The sequence below is a fragment of the Canis lupus genome, chromosome 25 (assembly GCF_003254725.2).
Source record: "Canis lupus dingo isolate Sandy chromosome 25, ASM325472v2, whole genome shotgun sequence".
Taxonomy (NCBI): Eukaryota; Metazoa; Chordata; class Mammalia; order Carnivora; family Canidae; genus Canis; species Canis lupus.
The window spans coordinates 20,199,581-20,227,200 of record NC_064267.1 but is presented as its reverse complement, the minus strand read 5'-3'; the positions used below and the strand labels follow the sequence as shown (position 1 = coordinate 20,227,200).

General features: G+C 38.5%; 1 protein-coding gene across 3 annotated transcripts in view; it reads left to right on the top strand.

Annotated features, from left to right (window-relative positions):
• Positions 1 to 27,620, top strand: part of SH3RF1 (SH3 domain containing ring finger 1) — a 182,375-nt gene that overhangs the window by 7,597 nt on the left and 147,158 nt on the right. Inside the window, exon 2 of one of the 3 annotated variants that reach the window (XM_035716224.2) lies at positions 7,445 to 7,577. The exons of the other annotated variants lie outside the window; for them this stretch is intronic. Within the exon in view, the coding sequence (XP_035572117.1) occupies positions 7,575 to 7,577 (3 nt within the window). The 5' untranslated portion in view covers positions 7,445 to 7,574. The remainder of the gene's footprint in view (positions 1 to 7,444; positions 7,578 to 27,620) is intronic. 3 annotated transcript variants of the gene reach the window in all.

The following is a 27,620-nucleotide window of genomic DNA, read 5'->3' as shown; positions in this document are numbered from 1 at the left end:
ATCATCAGGGCTCCGAATGGAAATGGCAATTTCGTGTCAGAGGACTGAGAGAGAAGGAAGGTAGGGAATTCTAGATTTGGGTGAAATTTCCTTCTGCAAATGTAGAGTATGCATTCATTTCTCCATAGCTACACTCACAGCTTTCTCTCCCTTTCCCTATTGCTGACTATTAGAGGCTGAATTGTGTCCTCCTCTACCTTATTCCCCAGATTCATAAGATGAAGTTGTATCCCCTAGTACCTCAGAATGTGACTGTGTTTGGGGAATAGCAACTTTAAAGAGGTGATTAAGGTCAAATGAGGTCATGTGAGTGGGCCCTAATCCACAATATGACATATATATGTGTGTGTGTGTGTGTGTGTGTGTGTGTGTATATATATATATATATATATTTTTTTTTTTTTTTTTTTAGTGAGAGAGAGAAGTGAGAGGGGCAGAGGGAAGATAGGGGGAAAGTTGAGTCTACAATGTGGCTCCAGGTAGGATGTGGGAAACTAGTGCTATGAATTGCCCCATTGGCCATCTATAACCTCCATTCAGTGAACAGGTATCTGCGGAGAATTTTTTTCTGGCTCACTTCTATGCTATGATATGTTGTAGAACAGAGGTGGCATTCATGCAGGTTTTTGTTGAAAGAGAGTGTACATTATGGGGAAGTAAACACAAGAAGCAACAAATAAGGCAGTGTATAGTGAAGCATCAAGCTATGGGATAAGAAATGGAAAAAGTCTCTGTGGTGAGGTTCGTGTATTGTGGCCCCTGGATTAAGTGTGTGGTCCAAGAATGGAGTAGTGTGGATTAGGGTGGACTGGACAGGGCAGGGTGTGCTACCCTTCAGTGGAAGACTCAGTCCAACACTGATGCAGGAATAGATGTCTTTGGTGGTTTGGATGATGGAGACGTTTGGCTATTTCTGAATGGCTGAGTTAAAATAGAAAATTGTGTTTGTTTTTGCCAAACAATGTTTGTTGGAGAAATTATTGACTTCTTTTATTGATCATTTCATTCCTGACCCCTGCTTTAGTCCTTATGTTCATCTTGTCCTTGACTTGACTTCTATTCCCGAGTCATCCTCAATGGCTAGGGCTCAAGGCTCAGATTTGGGAATGGGACAGAAGGCAGGGATGGAGAGGAGTCTGGCTGCATACTGATGAATAATTAAAAAAAGAAATGCCTAAGGACTCTTTTCTTTATTACACAAAGTATCATGTGACCATTATCATGTAAATCTTGCAACAACCCTCTGGGGTTAAGTACTATTATTATTTAAAAAGTTAAAAAGAATGTGAATTTCAAAATGAGTTCCTAAAAATATTCTGGTGGTAAAAGAATTCAACAATATAGATGTATAATATTATGAAGTGTGCATAGCATTCCACATATCTTCATATATGTTTGTATGTGTATATATATATATATATATATATATTTACATAAATGGAATTTCACACTCTGTATCTGATGATTTGATAGTTCATTTAATATATCTGGGAAACCTTTTCATGTTTGAGCACATATATCTGTCTCATTAAAAACACACCTCTTTACTGAGGTATCATACACAGAGAAGTGCACCTATTTTAAATGAACAACTCATTGAGTTATCATGCTTCGTTCTTTTTAAATGACTTGGAATTTTCTCCCTATTTAAAAAATTAAGGAATACACACTCATAGTAAGAAACTTAATGGTAGAAAAAGATGTAATGGAGAAAAATCAAGGCTTCTAATCTCTCCATTCTTAACCTCTAGGAGTGACTACGTGAAGAGGTGTCCCCCCCCCCATTTATAGAAATAAGATCACATTATATATGTTCTTCTGCAATTTGAGGTTTTTTTCTTTTTTCTTTTTAGAAAAAAGGCTTTCCTAGCTTTCCATATCTGCTCTCACTGATGTCTAAGAGGATGTTCTGTACTATCATTCTCATTTTATGAATGTGGAGAGGATGGCAGAAAGAGGCTGAATAACTTGTTCTGGGTCTCCTAGCTAGAACGTGGTGGAGATGGGCTTTCACCCCAGCGCGTCTGGTCCCAAGAGCTTCTTTCCCTCCTTTCCCACACTCTACTTAAGTGACAGACATTCTTCCAGGGTCCTCATGCTGCTTGTAACAGGGACAGCTTTTAAGTGGAGGTACTTGTGTCATTACTGTTGGTGTATGCATTGTTGTTTTAAAGGGACATTGAAGCTCCTTTACAGTGACAGTAGACCAAGAGACCAGATCTTGTTTAGCTTGGCACACGGGAGGAGTGTGGTTTCGAAGAAGAGGTTGTGGCCTCAGTTTCTAATGCTGCCATCAACCAGCTGTTTGGCTTTTCTGGGTTTTGTATCCTCAGCACAGAAGTGCAGAACCTTAGGTCCCTAAGCTCCATGCAGGGGATGGGAGGACAAGAATTGCTGAGTTTGGTTCATCTTGCACTTTTCAGAACCCTTTGTGGTATCTGGCACATAGTATGCGTTCAAAAAGAGGTTTGTTGAATGAATGTTTGTTAGTTTTCTGGGGCGGCTATAGCAGAGAACTGTGAACAGGGTGACTTAGAACAACAGAAGTTTATTTTTTCACAGTTCTGGAGGCCAGAGTCTGAAATCAAGGTATTGGTAGAGCCATGCTCTTTCTCAAACTTTCAGGGGAGAATCCTTCCTCCCCTCATCGTAGCTTCTGGTGGTTCTGGCAGTCCTTGGCTTGTAGATGCATCACTCCAACCTCTGCCTCTGTCTTCACATTCCTTTCCTGTGTGTCTGTGTCGAAATTTCCTTCTTATGAGGACACCAGTCGTTGGATTAGGACTTCCCCTACACTAATATAACCTCATCTTAACTTGATTACATCAGCTAGACTATTTCTAAGTAAGGTATTGGGGGTTAGAATTTGAATATGTTATTTTAGGGGACACAGTTCAACCCATAACAGATTGAATGAATGCAGGGATGAATGATTGAGTGACGTGAATTCTATTTTTTTTTTAAAGATATTATTTATTCATTCATGAGAGAGACAGAGAGAGAGAGAGAGGCAGAGACACAGGCAGAGGGAGAACCAGGCTCCATGCAGGGAGCCCGATGTGGGACTCCATCCCTGGCCTCCAGGATTATGCCCTGGGCCGAAGGCAGCGCTAAACCCCTGAGCCACCAAGGGATCCCCCGTGATGTGAATTCTAATCACCTTGTAAGGATCCTTAGCTGTGCGTTCCCTCAACAATTTATTTGTACATACCCCCTTTCTTCCTTTTAATAGGTTGCCTAGTGGATAAATGCAAGAATTGATGTGCAAACATTTAGAAAATTATAAAGTCAACATAAATGGATGTATTATTGTTAGTATCATTACTATACAAATTATCAGTCCTCATAGGGAATATAATATCACTTCTACTTGGGTGACAAGAAACAAATAATTGAGAAGAAGTATAAAATTTCACAAAATGAATGTAGAACTACACAAAATGAGGACATTAGCTCAGTTATTTTGGTCCCTTACTGCGAGAAACAACCTGATGCATGTTCATTCTCTTTGGCTACCCCTGGAGGTTCTCCCCCGATTTCCCCCACTTGATTACTATTCCCTCGACCCTTAATTCTCCTGGACATGACTGAAAGAGAGGAAGGGAAGGGGAGATTATTCTATTGTTGCTAGCTGGACAGAGAAAAGGAGGATAATGAGATAGTCTAGTTTTGGTTTAGTCACAAGCCCTTGCCCTTCTTCCTGTTCTCTGAAAAGTCCTATCTCTGCTGTGAGTTCTCTGGCTTCAGCCTCCGGCTCCTAGCTCCAGCCTCTGCTGGTGTGGAACTTCTGTAGTTTGTTCACTTTTCTGTCTTCTAGCCACCTTGCATTGTCCTGTCATGCAACCATGGTCTGTGTTTTCCAAGTAACTGAGATGAGGGATATGAAAGAAATGGTGGAACAAAAAGGAGAGCAGGATTCCTGTGTCGTTCCATTTCCTTCCTTGAATTGTTTTTCCAGGTTGCATTCACAAATTGCTCCTTTTTCCGTCATGATTAGTCTCTGGGCTGGGAAAAGAAAGATTAAAAAGATTTAAAAGATTAAAAATAGATACAAAAAGGTAGGGGTAGTCCTACCTCCACTTCACCATTCCAAGAGTCCCTGGCTCTTCTTTGCACACCTCCATTCCTTAACTCACCTCCTCTACTGGGAAGAATGCTTGCTTTTCCCCACCACCATCAGGTGCTCACTCTGTTTATGAATCCATACCTCTCCAGTCCATTGCATTGATATGGTTTAAGCAAACCTGAGACAGTACTTGAAAAGCCTTTTTTATTTTAAGCTCAAGACAGATGACTTTGTAATTTGCTTTCTAGCAGGATTCTTTATGAGGATTCACAATAGTAGAGCAACATAGTATACGTAGTACAGTATAGTGACAATACTTGAGATAGAAATATTATGTATAGCAACATAGTGTAGTGAGGAACTTGGATATCAAATCAGATGTCAAGTCAGGCAAGCCTCTTTTACATAGTAACATAGAATAGTGAGGTGAACTTGTGATAGAAATACTACACTTGGAAACAGTTTTGCTAGTAAGGCTCCCTCATTGTGGAATTTAGACCTCTCACCCGCACAAAGCTTTTATCAGAAAGAATGGGTCTATCCCTCTAACTCTTTATTTAAAAAAAATTTTTTTTAAATTTCCGAGACCTTGAAAGTAGTAACCTTAAAAAGAAAAATTCTGAGCCCCAATCCCCCTTCTTCTGTTCCTGCAATCCTTTGCAGTGTATATGCCTGCCAGTGCTTAGTCAAGAGGATGGTGGTAGCAGTTGTTTCATGAATAGTGACATATGGGTAACTGTAAACACAGCCATGTTAAAGATAAATGTGTGAATGGGCTCTTCCGGGGTAGCAGGGAAAGGAATGGAGGTGCCACTTCAAATGGTTGACAGTAGCAGTTAAGTAGACTATTTGAGTTGTGAAGCATGGATAAAAGGGAGCAGTAGGAAGATGTGCAAATGAATTTTTAAATTATATTAATTATAGTACAGAAAGGCAAGGACTGGCAAGTTTGAACATTTTTCTGTTAGCCCAAGAAAATAAAAAATTCCTTATTTTTGCAAGAAAAAAATCCGTTTTTTTTTTGAAAAAAATCCTTTTGAAACAGTGTATGTTTATTGTTTCTAACATTGCAATGACTAAACAAGAGTGGATTTTCATTATTTTAAGATATAGTGAGTAGTCCTAAGCAATGAAGAATTATACAGAAGTAAAATTGAAGTTTATTACAAGGTGCCCCATATCTAGTTTTAATTTATGTGTAAGGGATGCCACCCCTCCCCCCAGTAAAACAATAGCAGTAGAGTAAAAATATCAGTGTGGGATACTGACAGCTCTGGCATCTGTATAATATCCTTGGAAGTATGGTTGAGCACTAATGTTTAAAAGTTGAACATTGATTTGTTTTAAGGAGATACAGTTTCTATAGAGCTAAAAACATGTGTATACTCCTAATTACATAACTATTCAGTTTTTAAATAATTTTAAAAGTTCTTTAACACAGATTAAATATTATATATAAAAAATTAAATTTCAAACAAATTTTTATTTGTTCAGCCTGTTCAAAGTGACATGTAGTTAGCAAATCTCAGTTTTTCCCCTGTTAAGCTTGTGTTTTAAGCACACTTTCGATGAATTATTTCTGGTATTTCATGTTTTTACTTTTTTCCTCCACAGTTGAACACAGCTGAAGAGCTTAAGTCTGTAGGCTAAATATTTTTGGCATTTTTGGTGGGCCTAATTATTTTCATTCAGTATTTATTTCATAGTACATGATACTATGTGCTGGAATTAACACTTTCATTTTCCTCTCTTCTGTTCATTTTTATAAAACAAGTCCAGAACATTAGATGATATTAAAAACCTGATCTTTTTGCTGTACAAAGACAGTGATGCAGCTGTCTAGAGTGTTCATTGAAAGGCACCATCATGTGACAGCTAAAAATGTTTATATATTTCAAGAAAGTTCCACTCCTATATCAAAAAAGTATTGAGTGTCAGTATAGGAATATGAAAATGTATGCTGTGCAGAAGTTGGCAATCACCTACATGGTGATAAGAATGATGGTTTTTACTACTGGCTGTGTGGCTGACTATGCTGGTGATTTCTCTTTTATAGGCCATGGTTTCCTTTTGTAAAATGAGGGCCTATTTGATATCCCAAGTTCCTCTGCTTTCCTGATTTTTTTGAAATAATTAAGCTTTGACATTGAACATGATGAACAAACTGATTTGGTGTCTGCATATCATCTTGGTGCGATGAGGTGAAAGGTGGCTCTCAGAGTCACCCATGGACACCAGACTCTAATATCCCCCGAGAAGCCCACACTTCTGTCTGCCACAGGAACCTTCAGAGGAACTGTTGGATAATTTGGTTATGTGAGGTAGAATAGAGAAGCAAGGACAGTGTAGGGAGCCTGACTTGGGATCAGGCTCCAAGGAGGGCTGGTTTGCTTGATGGGCCATTTTTCTGTGGAATGGTCTACCTCGATCATGCCTGAATATTACCTTCGTGTAGTAGTCACACTGCTGGAAAATCTGACAATTAGAGATTGTCCATATATTAAAATGTTCTGCTCTTTAGAAGGGGTATGAAATCATTGAAATATGTTGCTTTTCCCATTCTTACTGACTTGAGAATACTTGCTCCGATGGACAGAATTCTTTATGCTGAAAGGGAGAGATGGAAGTAACTGAGTTTCTTTTGGGGTCAGAGAAGCCTGGATGAAGGGAGTGCAGAGGGTCGTTAGTGGAGTGACCATGTAATTTATTCTCTGCACTTTTGAGTGTAAAGGGATGCTTTTGATAATTTTGCAGAGTCAACGGGGTAAGCTGGGTCTGTCTGGGACAAACAAGGCCATATGGTCATCCTAGCTGAGAGCAGTGTGAGTGAGCCCAGGAAATAGAAGAAAGTTTCATCAAGTATGGGGAAGATGCCAAAGAATACAGAAGCTCTTTCAAACATTTTCAGGCTAAATGCAAGAGAATTGATTTTTTCCTGTGAATGCTTCTTTCTGTGGGCTCTGTGGTTCTTGCTGGAGAAAAAATGTTACATAGTGTAGGACAGGCAGGGGATTTAGCTTTAGGCAGACCTTCCTCTATTCTTTGTTATCCATGTGGCTCTTGGGCATGTTACTTCATTAGCCTAATTTATTTATTTGTAAAATGATGAAGATCTACTTTCCAGGGTTGTGAGGATTTTATGAGATAAAGAATGTTAAGTGCCTAGGACCTAGTTAGACGTTCAGTAAATGTTAGTACCTTCTATCTTTTCTCTTTCCAGAAATTAGAACTTTTAGCACCTTATATCAGTTACATTGTAAAATTATCTGTGTGTGTATGCATGTGTGTGCACGTGCATGTGGGTGTGTGTAGTCTGGTTATTTAATTAATCCACATTTCCAATGTTAATGCCACAGGAGATTTTGTTCTCTTCAACAGACAGACTTTAGGTGCACAAGCTGTCCATCAATTAGTGCCTGCACATGATGCTAAATATCTGGTTTAAGTCCTGCTTCTACCACTAACTCTGGTGTGACACTGGTTCTTCGGGCCTCATCTGTGAAAGGAGATGGTGAGCAACATTATCTCTCATACCTCTTCCTGTTCTCTCATCCTATAAGACACTCAGCCAGCAGAATTCATTGTATTAGACCATCTGTGACTGTTTTCATTGCCTGCCTGCTTTCCTTCCTGCCTTCATTCTTGCTGTGGGGAAGATAATAGTTCAAATAATTTAAATACTGATCTTTGTATTTAAAGACTTAGTACTAAAAAGACTTAGATCTCTAAAACTTCTGTAAAGGAAAGTAGATATGCTTTTGTAGTGCAATTTTTGTTCAGTGCACTAAGTTTTAAACGTTAGTGTCAGGAAGGATTTTTATGCCTTCACACAGGTTCTTAAATGCTACTACTGTTGGATATAGAATGCATGTGTGTTTTATTCCTTTGTGGCTGATTTTTGTTTACCATTCCTACCCTTTCCTACCCCTCGCGTCCATAGAGCATCAAGATTATGTTCCATGTTTTCATTAGTTTTATATCTCCTGTCTAGAGCAACTGATTGCTATTTTTATGTGATTAGAGCTATCTTTGGCTAAATAAATGCATTTACATAACTGATAACTTTCTGGTGAATTTTTAAAATGCTGCAATAGTCAAGAGCCTTGCTGTGCTTCAACTTGAAGCAAGTTGTTTTTTTTTTTTTTTTTTTTGTTAAATGGAGCTTCTATTTATAGTTAAAATATTCACTTCCTGAGTTTGAAGGGTAAAAAAGGACACTGAGTGAATATTTTATGAATATGGTCATCTACTGTATTTTAAAAAGCCTCTTGAAAGGGGCATTTCAAAAACTGGTTGGTAACTTATTCCTGTGACTTGCAAGCTTCATCGCCAGGAAGTTCCTTCTTTTGTATCAAATACAAATCCCTGTCCTTGCAATTTAATCACATTCCTCTAGTCTCATCCTTAATGGAAAAGAAGTGCTCCCTTGTACGTTCTCCTTGTAACCTTGCAGGCGGTTGTGCGGCTGACCTCCTCACTCAGCCATCTTTTATCTGGCCTAAATAACTGCATTTCCTTTACAGGTCCTCTTAGGACTCATTTCCTGACATTTTAATCATTTTCGTCGTTTTCCTTTGGATGCTGGCCAACTTCTCCTCATCTTGGTTGGGTTCAGGTCCAGAATAGCTCTTAGCATGGTACTAAAGTCCCAACTAGACCATCGTGCTGTGGAAGGCTGCTAGCACATGATCCTCCTGAGCTGGCTGCTCGTTTGTTTGTACTTCCTGATGCTTATGTATCTTTAAAAATAACTCACTGTTGCTGATTCATACTTTGCCTAGACCCTCAGAGTTTCTTTTATATAAAATTTGTTTTCCCCCTACCTCTTACTTGAGTGGTTAGTTTTTACTACCTTTCTAATTAAATTGCCTCCTGTTGTTTCTGTAATCCTTATGGCAGCATCAGCAATTTGCAGCTATCGATGGGAACAGAAAAATGTCAATCCAAAATGCTATCTCTTTAATAGGTATTTGTAATTATATGGATGCTTGATCTTAAACACATATATAACCTGTTTATCATATATGTTTTGAGTATCCTCTGCCCCCATTAGGTTTTTGGTCGTTCTTTAGTTAATTATGTTTTAGTTTTGTCTCTGAACCAAGTTGTAAATAACCTGAAAGCAGGAACTCTTGTGTTTTATATCTCTTTTCTGTTCTTCACTGTTGAAAACTCAGTGTACATCTTGATGGGATTGATAGATTCTTTGCATTCCAGAATCCCGAAGTCCGTTTGAACACAATTACATCTTCATCGGAGAGAGTGCCTAACCACATGTATATTTTTGGTGCATTTAATCATATTCAGTTCTCCATTATTTAAGTCAGCAATGAAAGTATTACCCAAAGGCTGGGTAAACCCTCATGAAACTTGACTGTAACTGGATCTTGAGTAATAGTTCACTTGAGGGTGGCCCTCAAAACATTTGTGTTACACCCACCATGGTGGTCTGGAAATCATGTTTTCCTAGTTTATTAGAAAGAATGTTCTGCTGAATTGAATCGGAAGCCTTCACAAAAGTTAAAATATGTGATCTGTTATCTCCTATCCCCCAGGCACCCCATCGCTCTGACATAGAGGAAAATGAAATGGATCTAATAGGAATTAGCTATCCAACAGTCAAGCTGATCTTTACCAAACACCTTGTGATTTCTTTGCTTGCATATCTACTTTTGGAATGCAAACATTACATGTAATAAAGGCCTCTGTTTTGATGTAGATTTTCTATATACTAAGTAATTCCTATGGTAGGTAATCCTGTGGATGGTAGGAAGCACAGGTAATGATGTGGTTTGTAATAGCACCTCCACATTCTAATTCCCATAAGAGGCAACATGCTCATTCAAAATAAAATTAAAATTCTCGAGAATGAAGTGGAAAGGGGGGAAAAAGGCAGTTAGAAGAATAAATTAGCCCCAAGTGACTCTTTCCAATTCTCAAATTATAAGCCAGTCAGCTATGATATGAAACATGACAAGGACCCCAGGCTCTCTAGGTCAGGTAGCGGCAAGGCTGATATTCTGTGATTGTTAGTATATCAAATATTTAACTATAATGTGTGGAAATACCTCGAGTTATTATTACCCCTCAGGAGACTAAGCTATGTGATACCTACAAATAAGTAACACTAGATCCACCGAACATTTTATTATAGATGAAAGAGAATGGCATATCTCCAGGAGCAGCATGTTAGGAAGGCTTGGTAACTTTAGAAATGTGTCATGCTGTGGTTTTTAGGTATGCAGTGAATGAAGAGCTTGGTGTGGAAGGGGTAAGAATACTCTATGAATACTTATTATGTAAATTTGCATATGTTGCTAGGTTTATGTACGTTTTTCTTTTGTGATCCCAGCTTTCTTTATTTCCTGGACTGAGAAGCAAGTTTATTTTTCACATCAACCCAATATGTAAATTGGTCAGTCCTTGCTGGTGGCTTTCTCCTTCCAATTTAGTGGTGTCAGGTTAGTATCTGGGCAGAGGGTACCCATCATTAGCAATTAGTTAGCGTCTTGTCTGTGTAAATGCAGCCATGCTATGAGCCACCCAGCCCTTCTGTAAATGGAGGCTTTTGACCAGCTTGGGATTTATTTAACGTGGTTTATGTTTAGTGATATATGTTAAAATTGAGAATGTATGAAAACAGAGATTGTGTTTAGTGCAGGCATGTTATCAGTCATTGGTACACATTTCTTTGTGTCTGGAGTGAAAGGTCGCCATTTCTTGGTACTCTTACCGGACAGACTGGGATATTAAGCCAAAGAATTGAATAGGTGGGTTAAAGATAGATTGAGACTAAAGTTGATTTATAGTTTATTTTATTTTATTTTTTTTAAGATTTATTTATTTATTTATGATAGAGAGAGAGAGAAAGAGAGAGAAAGAAACACAGGAGGAGGGAGAAGCAGGCTCCATGCCAGGAGCCTGACGTGGGACTCGATCCCGGGACTCCAGGATCGCGCCCTGGGCCAAAGGCAGGCGCTAAACCGCTGAGCCACCCAGGGATCCCCGATTTATAGTTTAATACTTAATATCAATTTTCCTAGTCAAGTGTCATCTGAGAAGCATGCAGAGTTGCTAATTATCGGCAGCCATGTACTGGATAATATTCTCTGCACAGGTGGGGAGTAATTAGATCACAATGATATATCTGTAGCTTTAGGATGAAAATAGTAGTAATTTTAGTTTGACTCCAAAATCACACTTACATGATCATGAAATCATTTATGAGCTGATCACATGGAAAAATGTATATCTGATTCAAGAAAATAAGTTCTTTATTACTTGCCCTTAAGGGAAAATATGTAATGATGTTTTGTGATCTTGAGTGAGCTAATGAGTTGAGTGAGCTAATGAATTTGAGTAAACTGATATTTTGTAACTCTGCTCTGTTTGTTGCATCTAGGTTAGCAATGATTGAATTCATTCTTTTCTTGAATAACTTATTTTGCATTGATACCACTGAAAAGAGCAAGCTATAGTAAATTTCATAAGCTGGAAAACTCAGGATGCCTTAGAATGTGAAAATGCTGGGCTTCCTTTTATATACTGAAACATCGGGTTAATTGCCTTTATTTTCCACATCTTACAAAGTTCTTGAGTCTCTGGACAGCATACCAAAGTTCTTATTTCTGTAGATATGCATTCTATTGTTTATAGTCTACAACTGATAAATACCCTTATTTGGCACAAACACATATGATCAAAGGTGATCTGAACAGTATACCGGTTTGATTAATGAATATACTAGGCTTTCTTTAGGTTTGAACAAAGAATGGTATCACAATCGGTTTTGTTAATAAAATAAATAGAGGTTAAAGATTAGAACTCTTTCTGGTAGACTGTGCAGCCCTAAATCATTCAAAAGAAATGAAGCAGTTTTTTGAAACAGATTGTGTTTCCTTACGAAGGAAGCCACCTTTGTTCCATGTCACTGATGCATTCTTTATAGGTGAGGTCACTCTGCATTGCTGATATCTTTTTCCTTTCATAAAAGGGAGATGTGGACCGCTCCCAGTGCATTCCATTTCTCACAGCCCATAAAATAAGGCTTAAATGTACCTGTCCATTAAAAGCTTTTGAAGGACGAAAGCCAACCTCAGAGGCTTTGTGAACCATGAATTGACAATAAAAGACAGTATGCTTCTGTTTTTCAAATAGCCTGTTTAAGGACAAAAGAACTATTCACTCCTACATGACTTTCATGTAGTTAAAATAAAAGCTAGGAGGATGGTCATCTTGTTTTGTGCATGATTTTAAGGCAGCTTGACAGATTATTTGAAACAATAGTTTTGAGTTATTTAACAAAGTCACTGAGAGGGATGTGTGGTATAAAGTCTATAAACACACCTTTATGTCTGTTTCTTTAAATAGAATTAAATTTAAGAAGTTAGCTCCTCAACCCCCACAAAATCTAAAGGGCTTAAAGTATTTATAGAGTATCAGATTGAGCTTTAACTATTGAAATAGTCTCCTAACTAATCTTCCTCTTCTACTTGCATCTCCTGGCGTTCCCTTACATCTCAATGTGAAGGGACACTCTATTGCTTAAAACTATGTAATGGCCCATTAGACTGAAACAGTATGATTGAGCCATATCTTTTCCTCTACCTTATCGTTTAAGCTTATATATTTTGCTTCAGCCATACAAATTTTCTTGCTCTTCATCAAACCACCTGGGGCCATTTGTACTCACTCTCCATGGAACCAGGAAGGAAGGTCTGCTTTTACCCAGATTTCAAGATGGCTGCTTTTTTTTTTTTTTTTTTTTTTTTTTTTTAAGATTTTATTTGTTTATTTGATACAGAGAGAGCACGAGCAGGGAGCGTGGCAGGCAAAGGAGCAGGGAGCCTGAGGTGGGGCTCCATCCCAGGACCTGAGCTGAAGGCAGACACTTAACCACTTACCCGAGTGAGACACCTAGGTGCCCCAGGATGGTTTGCTTCTTCAATTTGATTTCTTCTCAGATGTCACTTCCTTGGAAGGGTCTTCTCTGGCCACCATATTCAATCTTCTAGTCTGATATTTTCTTTTTTTTTTTTTATAAGTATTTTTTTTAAATTTATTTATTCAGAGAGAGAGAGAGACTGAGAGGCAGAGACACAGGCAGCGGGAGAAGTGGGCTCCATGCAGGGAGCCTGACACGGGACTCGATCCTGGGTCTTCAGGATCAGTCCCCGGGCTGCAGGCGGCGCTAAACCGCTGTGCCACCGGGGGTGCCCTGATATTTTCTTTATAGCACTTATGTCCACTTAAAATTATATATTTACTTGTTTACTTTGTCACCACCCCCACCCCCATAGACGGTAGCTCTATGAGGGTCAGGACTGATTAAATTTATTGCTGTCAGTATACCCAGCAGCTAGAACACTGCCTGGTACACAGTACGCCCTCGGTAAGAATTTGTTTAATTAACAAATCAGTGAATGAGTTTTACTTGATGTATGTTGGCCCTAATAACTCTGCAAACCTCATGTTGAAAAAATAATTCAGGGATGCCTGGGTGGCTAAGCGGTTGAGCACTTGCCTTTGGCTCAGGGTGTGATCCTGGAGTGCTGGGATCGAATCCTACATTGGGCTTCTTCCATGAAGCCTGCTTCTCCCTCTGCCTATGTGTCTGCCTCCCTCTCTCTGTGTCTCTCACGAATAAATAAATAAAATCTTAAAAAAAAGAAAAAATAATGCAAATAGGAATATGATTGTTGATCATTCAGATGTTTAAGTTAGAACTGAAAAGTTTTATAGATAAGTGAATTAAAGTGTCATATTTGCTTCCTTAGGAATTCATTTTGTATTGTTTGGCTTATGAATGTAAAAATGGAATGATTTAAAAAATAATTTTGCCATGAGCCTTTTTTTCCAGTACAAGAGATGAACAGCATGATTTCAAACTATAGCACTATCTCTGTTTTTAGCTTTTGGAAATGAATACACACCCTTTATAACTGATACTGTCAGCATACTTCAGTACTCATACATTTAAAGCTACCCAGAACACCCAAGATAATGAGAGCATGGAAAGGAGCACTGTCTTTTTCATATATTTCTGCAAACTCCTATGCTTAACATATTCTTTAGAAGAGAAGTGACATTGTTTTCTGTACCTAAAACTGTTTAAGGAGTGGGTGGAAACACCTATTAATCTTGGCTGTGTCGTGATTTGAGAATATTTGCTCATGGGATGTTGTGTAGATTCAAATTAGCCTACAAGTATCCATTTTTTTCCTTTGCAAAATAATACTACTAAATTGTGGGTTGATACTGTTGAGTGTCCTGAGCCTGTTGATTAATATTAGAAATGAAGTTCTTTTTCTAATCTAATCTATGTGCATTATATGTAAAATTCACTTAAGTGTCTCTGTGTAGACACTTATAAACATGATCACCATCACGTTCCATCATTTACCATCCTTAAATCTGTATGTGTTTTTTCTAGCTTATTGACATGGAGTCAGAGCTTGCTAAAAATTTATTTTTCCCATTGTTGCCCTGTGTGCTTCTATGAGAGGGATGGATCTTTGTATTTTTTTTTCACTAACAGATAATTCTGTGTTTTATCATATATTGGTACTGGTCTGCTTTCCACTTAGAATTAGAGGTTGTCTGGCACCTAGGTGGCTCACTCAGTTAAGTGGCTGCCTTTGGCTCAGGTCACGATCCTAGGGTCCTGGGATGGAGTCTCAGGTCCAGCTCCCTGCTTAGTGGGGAGTCTGCTTCTCCCTCAGCCTGCTGCTCCCCCTGCTTATGTGCTCTCTCCGTGTTAAATAAATAAAATCTTTAAAAAAATAGAGGTTGTCCCCCCTACCCACTAATGATTCTGGGGCAGTTCTATAAGGTCACTGTACATAGGCCCATTATTAAAGCCAGGCTCTAGCTTGCACCTTTAGTGTTGCCTCACATGACCAGGCTGTGTCCTGTGTTAATCAGTGTCCCCGAATCAAGTACATACCCCTGATGTTGCTGTGGGTTATCCACCATTCATTCGCTCAGTAAATATTTACATGGGAGAAGATCCTTGAGCTACTTTGACCATGTCTTCTTTTCACCCACTATGGTCTCTGTCTAAACTATATCAAGCTTGTTTTTTCTTTTTTCATTTTTTTTGTTTGCCTCTTTTTTATCCCTATTTATTACCCACTCCCAAATCTCCAATTTGAGTATCTCAGTCTTTGTTTTATAGTCATCCCTCTTTTCCCAGTAAGCACATCATGTCTTAATGTCCTTTTTAAAATTCTTTAACCACATGGTTAAAGAATTATGGTAGAAAAACCAATGGTGAATAAAGCACATAGTAAAAAGAGGCATTAATAAGTATACTTTGCAATTTTTCTGCAAAATGGAACTTTATCTCCTTTTACTTTCCCTTTTTAGATGAAGAGCTATGAAATTATTCAAGTTTTTCTATAGCAGTTTTACAGGATTGTCATATTACCTGGGATTATTTTATAGATGAAAAAATTTGGATTGGCTTTTAGTTTCAGAATAAAATAATTGCTAGTTAAATGACTAATGTTAGTCGATCAGACTTAGTTAATATAAGTTTGTGGCTCTCTTAAAATAAAAGTTGAAGAATTAAATTTGTTTCTTGGTAATTTGATTTGTAGGAAGTGGGGAACAAAGGATTCCAAACAGGGCTTTTAAAATCAGTTCTAATTAATCGCGTGTGCAGATGCATCAGCAAAGATTGGGAGGCAATTAGTCTAATTATGTTTAAAATACAGTTGCATGCTTAAATAGATAATCACACCCTCAGGCTTGCCTATCTTTTTATACTTTATCCTTTAGGCACGTAGTGAATTTTTTGGCCATTAAGCATGACCTCATCAGTGTCTATGGAGCAGAACAGAGTGACAGAATGCAGATGAGCACGATTGCACGATCTCCCAGCTCAGAGTTCGATACTTCAGTGATAATACCTGCACAACACACGTACATACAAAGATTAAAACATACTACAGAAAATTTATGTTCTCTAGCTCACCGCTCCCCTCCACCACTGCCAAATCTAACTTTTGGAAAGCTGAGCTCTCTTTATGAACTCTTTCTTTCGTACTCCAATTTGGAGTAAACTATGGCTGAGTCCTATCCTGAGTGTTATGAAATAATTTGAGTTTCAGAGTAAACCTTGAATAAGCAACACCTCGCCTAACAGCATACCATTTGCATGACTCAGTTACAGGCGAGGTAGAGGGGCCAGGTAGAAGTGCCATCTGGGCTTCTGAAGTACTTTTTTACCTCTCAGGTCTTCAGTTGCTGCAGCTTACAATGGATGTGACACACCTGACAAAACTGTTTTTCTTTTCAGCTTCAGCAATTGCTATCTGGACAGGTGAATGAACAGAGATGTTTCACCTGTCTTTCATTAAAAACTAATGTGACCATTTTTCTCTTCAGTAGATTCAGCTTTATTGGAATCTTTTGAAGGTGGTCTTGTGTAAATATTCCCCTATTGCCCTTCCTTTGGTTTCTGGTAGCATTAAAAATGATTTATAAATTACATTTTCATTTTATAGGCTATTCCACAGTTACAAGACTATAGTCTTTATTACCAACCTACCACAGCGATTTTGCTTTTTCTTTCAGCTGCATTTGCTGTATTTCTGACCATATTATTTGTAGCAGAAACTGAGGTTTATTATCATTGCTCTATTTATAACTGGATTGTGTGTTTTTCTCCACGTAGGCAAAAACAGGATCTTGAGGATAGATAGCTAGTGATTTTAGGACAGTTGGAGCTTTGCTTTCTGGACTGTTTTTGCTAATCTTGGTATGAGAACATGGTTTACTTCATCTGTGGCTATCAAAATATAGTGGATTTAGGTGAATGATAGATAGAGACTTGAAACATGGACGTTTGAGTATGCAATTAAGATTGGTTAATATGGCTTGTGCTCTGACTCCAGTATGCGCCATCATTAGGGCATTTTGTTCACATTTCATGCATGGACATAGGCTTAAACCCAAGTAGATTTGTTAGATTTTTGTTGACAGTACCATTTTACTTCTTCCCTTGAGATTACCTTGTTAGAGTTGGTAGTTAAGGTTGTGTTTGAGACGTTTATTCTTCCTTTAATCTTTGAAACAAACTACTCTTATTATGGTAAACACAAGTTGTTTTCAAATTTAGACCAATTTAGGAATTTGGTTTGTAATACAAAAGATAAATGTATTATTTTAGCAGGTTTTTGGTGCCAATTGTGCTATCATTATGATGGAATAGCTGCTTATAGAATAGAGGTATGTTTACTGTAGTGTATAACCTCTGTGTGTTAAGTGATTTATATAAGTATGTAACCTGTGTTTTTGCATAACCTTTACTAAAAACTGGATGAGTTTCAGTGTTTCTTTTCATGATGAGTCTTATGTACCACCCTCTTTGTTTCTTATTAATAGGATGTTAAATGATAGTACAATTTAAGGATATTAAAGGAATTAGGTTAGAACAACAGAACTGAAAACCATTGACTAGGTTTAGAAAAGCTTGGTGCTGCAGGGTTGTCATTGTGTCTTGGTTAAATTTGTGCAACTCAAAAAATCATTATTCTCTTCTATATATTATTTCATTAGATATCCTTCACATACATATCAGTTTATCATAAGTATTTCCATGTGCATTTTGGGTAGTTAGGACACTGGATTTTACATGTCTTTCTCCTTCAAGTAATGCTGGTTATAGTTCGATGAATTTAAATTTATTAACTTATGGACTAGCAAAGTTTAGATTGATTGACAGTCTGGCATTAGCAGTATAATGTATTCTTGAGTCCACAAAAAAGATGTATTGTGAAACTCTAGAATTGGGTAGAAAGAGATCATCTGTGTAGTGGCTTCAAAAAAACTGGGAAGAGCTTTTACAAAAGCAGCAGGAAGTACTTACTGAATCAGCACTCGTCCATTGTGTGAAGGGGTTTGCAGATTTCTAATTAAGCCACTGAATACTTACAGTCCTCAATTCACATGGAAAAATTTTAAAATGGTGGCGAGGCGCGTGTACGTATGTGTGTTTGTATAGGGCAGCTGCTTGTAATGATTGAGAGTGAAAATTAGAAAAAAATAATGTATGTGGAAACAGCAAGAAAAATTGAAATAGAGCGTCTTTAAAAAAAAAAGTAGAACCACCAAAAAGTTACTCCGTGTAATTTTGAGACCAGACAAAGGGATGGCCAGAGCATAATAGGAGCATGTAGAAGCCTGTTGCTAAATCAGAAATGAACAGGAATGCAGTTCAAAACCTCATTTACTACTCTTTAGTCTGTTGCCCTAGAGACAGACTTAACATATTGACTTTGGCAACTCCAGGGTAGCCTGCCATGTCTGCAGTTATTTAAGTGAAAATCTGAATTTGTGACTTAAAAATATAAGTTTACTGTATGTAGTCAATACAGTCAATTACATTTGGGTGGGTGGGAATTTCCAGGAGATTTTAAGTCATCTTATGGAAAATAATGAAATAAATGGATAAACAATTCTGTTTCTAAAAAGTTCAAATAAGAAAACACAGTAAATGAAAGCAAGACTTAATGAAAACCCAGTGCAAGATCTGTTGAGACTGATTTAAATTTCAGGCACCGTCTCGCTTTATAGCATGAGTGAGGTAAGTGGAGAACATAGATAACAAAATTAATAGTCAGAGGAGTGCTTAAAATATTGTTTAAAGATTGAAATGAGTTGGTCTAGAATGGTCAAGATCCCATCTAGTCCTAATTTTAAATGATTCCTTAGAGCAAGTGAGCTTTTCAGCTTTCTCTTACACCATCTCTGCTGTGTCTTGCCTTCTGGCATTATTATTATTCTGTAGTTGCAGTGAAAATGACATTTCAAAGATTTTCCTTGAGAAACACTAATCCAACTAGGGATTGTTTAAAAAGTGTCAAATGAAAAAAAAAATCATGGAGTTGGGATAAGGGGCTTGAGGACTGGACAGCTGTAATGGAAATGAATTCTTTTCCCTGCAGTGGTATTTTCCAAGACCACCTGCATGAAAAACGCCAGGGTGCTTATTTAAAGTGCAGGTTCCTAGTCCCAGCCCAGAACCAGAGATTTTGATTTCCGGGGACTGGGACACAGGAATTTGTATTTTGAACAAGGTCTGGTGCACACTTAATGTTTGAGGGAAACCAATTCCAAAATGTAAATGCAAATCTTACCTATTAAGCTGCACAGATTGAATGTTTCAAATCTCTCTTTCCTCTGAGTATGATTTTAGAAGTGATATTTCATCCTAAAAATATTGCCTAATAGAAAAAGATTACATAAATGCTAGAATTTGGGCCACTGAACAAGTGAGGTGCCTGTGGGGGGAGAAGAGTTTTCATGGGAAGCAGTTTTATGTTTGTGATTAAATCACACATCAGCTTAATGATTGAAATGGTTTTAGGCAGAATATTTTCCCTTTGGGGAGAGTGACAGAATCATTTAGCACTATATTTTTTTACTCCTCTGTTAAAAAAAATATTCTAATTGAAATAGAAAAATATTTGATTAAGAATCAAATCCCTTCTTTCCTACCAAAGGATCCTCTTTATAGCTTTTTTGGCATTTAAGGATTATTGTGTATATATATCATCTTCAGATTTTATTCAAAATATGAATGACCAGAAACTCAAATGACCTGAAACTTTATCTCCTATTTTTTGAAAACAGTTTTTGATGCTGTGCTTTCTACTGTTTTACTGTCTGCTTAACAGACTTAGGGACTTCAGCCATAAGGACAGAGAAGCCCACACTGACTTTGCCAAGGGTCAGAGGGCCTTGTAGGAAGGAACTAGCTCCTGTGTCCCTGGAAGTGCAGAATGTATTCAGTGACTACACTACGAATGACATTTCAGCAGGATCTCAGCCTGTGCCTTTAATTTTTCATTTTAGAAAGATAACCACCTTCTCCTTTTGGTTGTTCCGATGCCTGCCTGCCTTCCTGCCTTCCTGCCTTCCTTCCTTCCTTCCTTTCTTCCTTTCTTCCCTCCTTCCCTCCTTCCCTTTCCTGATACATTTCTGGAGCCCTATTCCAGGACGTGCTGGTTTTCTCAGAGTCAGCCCAGGTAGAGCTCAGGTGTGCCCCTGTTGACAGTAAGCCTATGCCAAAGCACATTTCATTTGCTCAGATACATTCCAACACTTTTCTATCCCTAAGGCCTTTACTTTAGTGGATAATTTAAGACACAAACAGAACCCCCCAAAATCATGTCAACAATTCTATATGGAATTGGAGGTGAAGTTCACTGCCTATTTGCTGAAGGATGAATTTGAATCTATTGAATCTATTCAAGTGCCTTCTCAGTAGTATTTAGCATGTATTTCCTGTTAATTTGAATGTTTAAACTTGGTCCATTTCACAGACTTGAGCAGTGGCACTGATTTGAATTTTTTAGACCCTAGTAAACCTTTAAACAGAAGGCTTCACTTCAGGAGGGCCTTCCTGATGAGAGGATGATGCTTAGGTGAAGTTCAGTTAGGTCTTGTAAGCACATGGATCGTTGTACTGAATGAGGGGCTGGTGTGCAAGTGAGTTGAGTAGTGTATAAAGCAGGTTAGTATTCCAAGTTGAACATGGTTTCTTAAATTGCTTTCTTAAGTGGTTTATTGTAAAACACCTTGGGAAGTTTTTATTGACTTTGAAAAAGTTGCTTGTCTTAGGATTCCACTTTTGGATATCCCAATGTCTATTTTGGGTTTATGCTTTGTAAATCTTACTGTAGATCTTAATGATTTTTAAAGAAAAGTTTTTCATTGGTAGTTTCATGTTATAATTTGCAATTAATTAATGGCAGTTATTCTGAGTACTTCTCAAATAAGGTACTCATTTCATTCATATAGGAATGTTTGATCATGAGGTGTACGTTGCTAAAGCTTGAATGGTTAAAAGTTTTTTTTTTTTTTAAAGTTTTAAAACTTAGACTGCCTTTTAATTTATTTGGAAGTCTCTGAACAGTTATTTGGTAAAAACACATATTTACACACTGATTGTGGAGCAGTGACTAGTTTCAGGGTTGATCCTTACAGATGTCCTCTGTTTTGTTTTCTGAACAACACTTGTAACCCAGAAATCACTTCATTAACCTCTCGTTCTATCTGTCTATGCTTGACTTCTTGAACTTCAGCTTTTTTTCTGCTTGCTGCTTGTGCGCTTGGCCTGCATTATATCCTTCATGGTTTAACAGAGATAAGTGATGGTAACAAAAATACTCCCTTTATACAAAGTGGGTAGATTTAAAAGCTTTCTTACTGGTGCAGTCTTGGCTGAAATAGTGACCCACAGATGGTTGTGAAAAGGTCAAAATCCCACATGGAGGAGGAATAAGAAGAAAGATCAGTGAAGTATTACTTAAGTGAGCAAATGTATCTAGTATGGTCTGTGTATAGTATAGTCTAGTATAAGAATTAACCAAGGCCAGTGCCGAGCAGTTAAGCTATCTTTTGTGAAAATGCTTGCAGGACCCGTATGATATCTTGAGACTGGAATTGGGCAAGGAAGGAAGAAGAAAGAAAGGCTAAGCTGGGAGATTATTTACCTGTCAGTTTTTATTCCTGAAATAGTTAAATAGCCTAAAAATCTAATAGGAAGAAAGGAATGGGCAGCTGTAAATGCTGCTTCTGACAAATGGGAGACAGAACTAAATGTGAGGCAGTAGGGAATAGGAGGAAGATGGTATCATAAAAGAGTTCTTTACAGCATTCTATCTATTACCACAGCCAACATGTTTTCAGAATGGAAGTGACTATTCCCTAAACTAATGAGCCTATAAGAATTTGTATTCAGCAGTCAGATGATGGGAAGAATAAACCCTGGCAGCATAGTTGGCTGAGTTGTGCCAGAATAAAGGAGGCAATGACTCGTTTCTTGTGAAGAGAGCACAGAGCTGATGCTTGACCTCTGTGCTGTCAGATCTGATCTTGCGAAAGTCATTTTACCCTGGTAGACAACGGCCCATAATTCTCAGCCTCGTCTACCTTATAGGCATCTAGTAGGACAGAGCTGTAAGAAGGTACTGTGTTTGAAACTGAAGTGTCCTATAGTTTCATGGTATTGGTAAAATGGGAATGCAGCAGAGAATCTATGGCAGCTTAATATTCTGTCTTTTTCTCAGTGGTGAAGATGGCTAGGGCCAGAGTTCCCTACAACCTTTCACACTAGGATGGCTGGCTGGGCTCCCTTCTTCCTGCTGTGATGAATTTTACCTGTATAGGCTGGATTTGGGCTGCTGTCTCAACCCTGGACAATCTTGGAGATAACATTCCAGTCTCAACTTTTTTGGGGAGGGAGGGGGACTTCTAGTCTTAGTATTGTCATTTCTCACCATTAACATTATAGAAAAAAATGGCAGCATTTGAGCATTTTTCTAGAGGCACCCTGGAATGGTGGCCAAGTGCTTATAGAGGCTGTGCCGACCTGTTGGCTTATCTTCTTGTCTTTCAGTCTCTTGTCAGACAGTTTAACTTAGCATCTTCCAGTTCCAGAAAAGGAAGTTTCTACTACTTTCTCATTTCTTCTCCTTGACCTTTGACATAAGTCTAGAGTATCCAGAAACCTCTGGCATTTTTCTCTTTTCTTTCTTAGGAGCTTTTTTTTTTTTTAAGATTTTATTTATTTATTCATGAGAGACACAGAGAGAAGGCAGAGATACAGGCAGAGGGGGAAGCAGGCTCCCCGCAGGGAGCCCAATGTGGGACTTGATCCTGGAACGCCAGGATCACTCTCTGAGCCAAAGGCAGATGCTCAACCACCGAGCCACCCAGGCGTCCCTCTTCTGAGTTTTTGAGAGAATTGTGTGTACGTGCATTTTTTTTTCTTTTTTGGAAAGAAGGTCCACACACTTTCCTCAGACTTTCCTAGGGTTCCATTACCCCAAATTGTTAAGAACCACAGATTTCAAATAAGCCTGTTTCTTATATTCTAATTAGTGCTGTAGGGTATTCTCTCTCTGCAGTCTTATTATTAATTGCTTATTAGTAATATATGTCCATCTGACTTTCACTATTTTTATTCTTTTGCTGGCCTTTCTGGTCTCAGGGCACTCTTCCTTAATTATTATTATTTTTTAAAATTATTACTGTTATTATTTTTTAGAGAGGGAGCGAAAGGGGTAGGACAAAGGGAAAAGGAGACGGAGAGAGAATCTTAAGCAGGCTCCATGTGAGGCTCGATCTCACCACCTGAGATCATGACCAGAGTCAAAATCAAGAGTCAGGTGATGCTTGGGTGGCTCAGCGGTTGAGGTCATGATCAGGTCATGATCCTGGGGTCCTGGGATCCAGTGCTACATCAGGCTCCCCATGGGGAACCTGCTTCTCCCTCTGCCTATGTCTCTGCCTCTCTGTGTGTCTCTCATGAATAAATAAATAAAACCTTTAAAAAAAAAAATCGAGACACTTAACCCACTGAGCCACCCAGGTGCCCTACTCTTCTTAATTTTTTAAAAGCTCTGTAACTTGCCACAGCCAAGCTTCCTAGATTTCATCACTTTACCTGTGATTTAGCTGGATATATCATTCCCTTCCATTAGCCACATTCAGGGCTTTCTAATTCATATTTGCATTAAAAAATATGTAAAACTCCACAAATACATTTTATTATAGCAGCCCCCTGAGTAGGTTAATTTTTAGTAGAGTAGGATATTTTTTCAGTATGTCAATGTGGTTCTTCTCTACCTTTAAGAAAGCCTTCCTCTATTTCTTTCCCCAAAACTGTCTAATAAAGACTTCAGAATTTTATCATTGTAGCATGCTAGTTTTTGATATGGGGAACCATCTTATGGGCAGGTACAGCCATTTCTCCTCTTGAAATCAGTTGTAATGATCTCCTGAGTAAATAAAGCACCTGGTGAAAATGGTCTTTGAATGATTATGCTTTTTAAAATGTTTTATGATTCTAAGCATGACCCTATTCCTAATCAAATCACCTTTACTGTGTGTCTAGAACATTCCAAGTTGGTTTTTGGAATCACATCACTTCTTTTCTATCTGCTTATTCTATCCCTAGCTACTTGATTTGGGTGCTGGTTCATTAGTAGACATTACTGTGCATGTCACACAGCCAATTGGCACCACATTTTTGGCTCCTTCTGATGAATCTCTTTCTAGTTGGCTGGCAAATTAAATCCGTTCATTGAGATGGGTGTGTGTGTGTGTGTGTGTGTGTGTGTGTGTGTTTATATTTATATGTGTAGTACTGGCAGAGGATGGGGCATAAGCAAAAGTTGGTTTGGTTAAATATAGTTGTCTCTTCTCTATCTTCCTTATTTTTCCTTTTTCATCATTTTATAGCAAGTGGATCATGCATTTTATTATTCAGTTTTTATGCCTGTCAGTCAATTATTTGTTAGCTTTTGGATCTGTATTTAGCATTTTATTATTAGAATAATGAGAAACAGTGTATATATTTACATATCCGTTCCTCATATTGTAAAGACCTGTGACCATAGTGACAATGTAAGTTAGCTTGCATGAAAGTATCTAGGATCAGGGCCCCTGGGTGGTTCAGAGGTTGAGCATCTGCTTTTGGCTCAGGGCGTGATCCCAGGACCCGGGACTGAGTCCCACATCAAGCTTCCCGCAGGGAGCCTGCTTCTCCCTGTGCCTGTGTCTCTGCCTCTCTCTGTGTCTCTCATGAATAAATAAATAAAATCTTAAAAAATAAAAAAAGTATGTAGGATAAATAGTAGATACTTAACTGTTTTCCAGACAATGTTCTGGGTCCCTTTTTTTTTTTTTTTTTAATTTTTATTTATTTATGATAGTCACAGAGAGAGAGAGAGAGAGGCAGAGACACAGGCAGAGGGAGAAGCAGGCTCCATGCACCGGGAGCCCGATGTGGGACTCGATCCCGGGTCTCCAGGATCGCGCCCTGGGCCAAAGGCAGGCGCCAAACCGCTGCGCCACCCAGGGATCCCTGGGTCCCTTTTTTATTCTTAGAACAACACTATAAGGTAGTTGCTATTATGATTATTGAAGATTTCATTTATTCATGAGAGACACAGAGAGGCAGAGACACAGGCACAGGGAGAAGCAGGCTTCCTGCGGGGAGCCTGATGGGGGACTCATCCCAGGATCCCGGGATCACGACTTGAGCTAAAGGCAGACACTCAACTGCTGAGCCACCCAGGTGCCCCTATGGTAGTTGTTATTATTATCTCCATCTTACAGATGAGGTAATAGACACAGAGAGGTTAAGTAACTTGTTTAAGGTTACACATCTGGAAGTAATTGTATTATTTAGAATAAGTTAAAAAAAAAAAAAAAGAATAAGTTAAGCTTTGGGACACCCAGGTAGCTCAGTTGGTTAAGTATCTGACTCTTGGTTTCGCTCAGGTCATGATCTCATGGTTCTGGGATCAAGCCCACGCACTGGGCTCTGTACTCAGCAGGGGAGTCTGCTTGAGAGTCTCTCTCTGCCCCTCCTCCCCTCACCCCCACACTTGATCGCTCTCTCTCTCTCAAAAAAATAATCTTTAAAGAAAGAAGAAATAATAGGTTAAGCTTTGGTACAGTAATGGACAATATGTGTAGTACCTTAAATATGAGAGGCTCAACACAGCAAAGACTTATTTCTCACGATGCATGGCCAATGTGAGGTCCCAGGGGGCTCTCCTCATCGTAATTACTAAGAGACCCCAGCTGACATAGGCTCTGTCTAAACTTATACTTTTAGGAGGAACGGGGAGTCAAGCTCTGGCTCTTAAAGTTACCTGCAGTGACACATTTACTTCTGCTCACATTTCATTGTCCAAACCAAGTCACTCAGCCATGACTCCATTTAAAGGAGGTAGGGAAGTGCAGTCCTGCCATATGCCCAGAGGGAGAAAAGAATTGGAGTGTTTGTGAAAAGCTGTAACAATTACTACAGTGGTGGACCTGGACTGGAAAGCAGGCAGTCAGGTTACAGAGGCTGTGACATTGTTATAGCACAGTGACTATAACTGTAAGAAAATACACAACAGCTTCTTGAGGCATATACTGTCTACAACAGTTTTGTCACTTAGGATGCAGAGGAACTGTCATTGAAAGACATTAACAGTTCTCTGTAATATGCTCATTATTATCATTTATAATTATTAATATGACATGCTAGTATATGAGAGACAGTATAGCATATTAAGTGAGAACATAGATTCTAAGTTATGCTGCTTGGATTACAGTGCCAGCTCTGTCACAGATTACCTCTGTTACTTTGGGCACATTACTTAACGTTTCTGTTTAATTGCTTCATATTTAAATGGGAAAAGTAGTAGCAACTATCCTACAGAGTTATTGTATCATTGAAAGGGATTTTTAAAATTGTGTATGTTTGGTGCTATTAGAATAAGAAGTATGAAATACATAATAATTTTGAATAGATGCTACCTACAGTTTTTTACTATGAATTTTATCCTGCTACAGAATAAATGGCATCTTTAAAAACTTAACTATAGACAAAATAGTTTAATGACTAGGTTTGTCTGTAAGGATATCACTGTGTTACATAAGCCAGATTATTGTAGTGCTTGGGTACTGTTTAACGTTTACATGTTTTCATTTGTATTCGTTAAGAATTAGAGCAGTGTTATACTGAGTCTGATTTCCACAGTAGGATAATAGGTAGAATTCTGTTTTAAGAATATCAACATAAAAGAACTTGTTAATTTAATTATTAAAGATATCTGTGCCCAGCAAACCTAAAACATGAAAATGTAGATGTAGAAAGCTTAAATTAAGGTTGTTTTGTGTGTTTGTGTGTGTGTGTGTGTGTGTGTGGCAATTTTATACGTTTATTTGACAATCCGTGGTTAGTTCTCATCCACATGAATGGTCTGTAGATTTTTGACAGTAATGACAGGAACCTAGATAACCAGAGTATAGGGCTTATTTTTTTTTTTTAATTTTTATTTATTTGTGATAGTCACAGAGAGAGAGAGAGAATGAGGCAGAGACACAGGCAGAGGGAGAAGCAGGCTCCATGCACCGGGAGCCTGACGTGGGATTCGATCCCGGGTCTCCAGGATCGCGCCCTGGGCCAAAGGCAGGCGCCAAACCACTGCGCCACCCAGGGATCCCGAGTATAGAGCTTAGAGTTTCTTTGGTGACTCTTCCTCTTCATTGTATTTCCTGGACAACAGCACATGGATATGGCATTAGACATTACTTACTCCTTTGGCCCAGACACCTTTGTTCAACTTGGTGTTGAAATGTACATCTGGACTTTCCATCTCCTTCAGGCAGATTTCAGAATCGAGTGCCCAAGTGGCATGCTTCTTGAAACCTATTCCTTGGATGAGCTTATGAATGCTGATGGTATATTTTCTGGTCACTACCTCCTTGTTGGCAGGATGGCCTATCTTTTCACCACCCTTCTACGTGAGAGCCATTCCTTCGGGCCCAGGTTGGAAAGCTGGCTTTTGTTTCTTAAAGTTCTAGAATAGTGGTTGTCAGTGGGGGTAAGGGAGTGATTTTCTCTATCCCTGCCCAGGTGACATTTGGCAATATCTGGAGACATTTGTCATATTGGACTGGGGGAAGTGGTACTACTGGCATCTAGTGTCTCAAGGCCAAAGATCCTGATAAACATCTTCCAATACACAGGATAGCT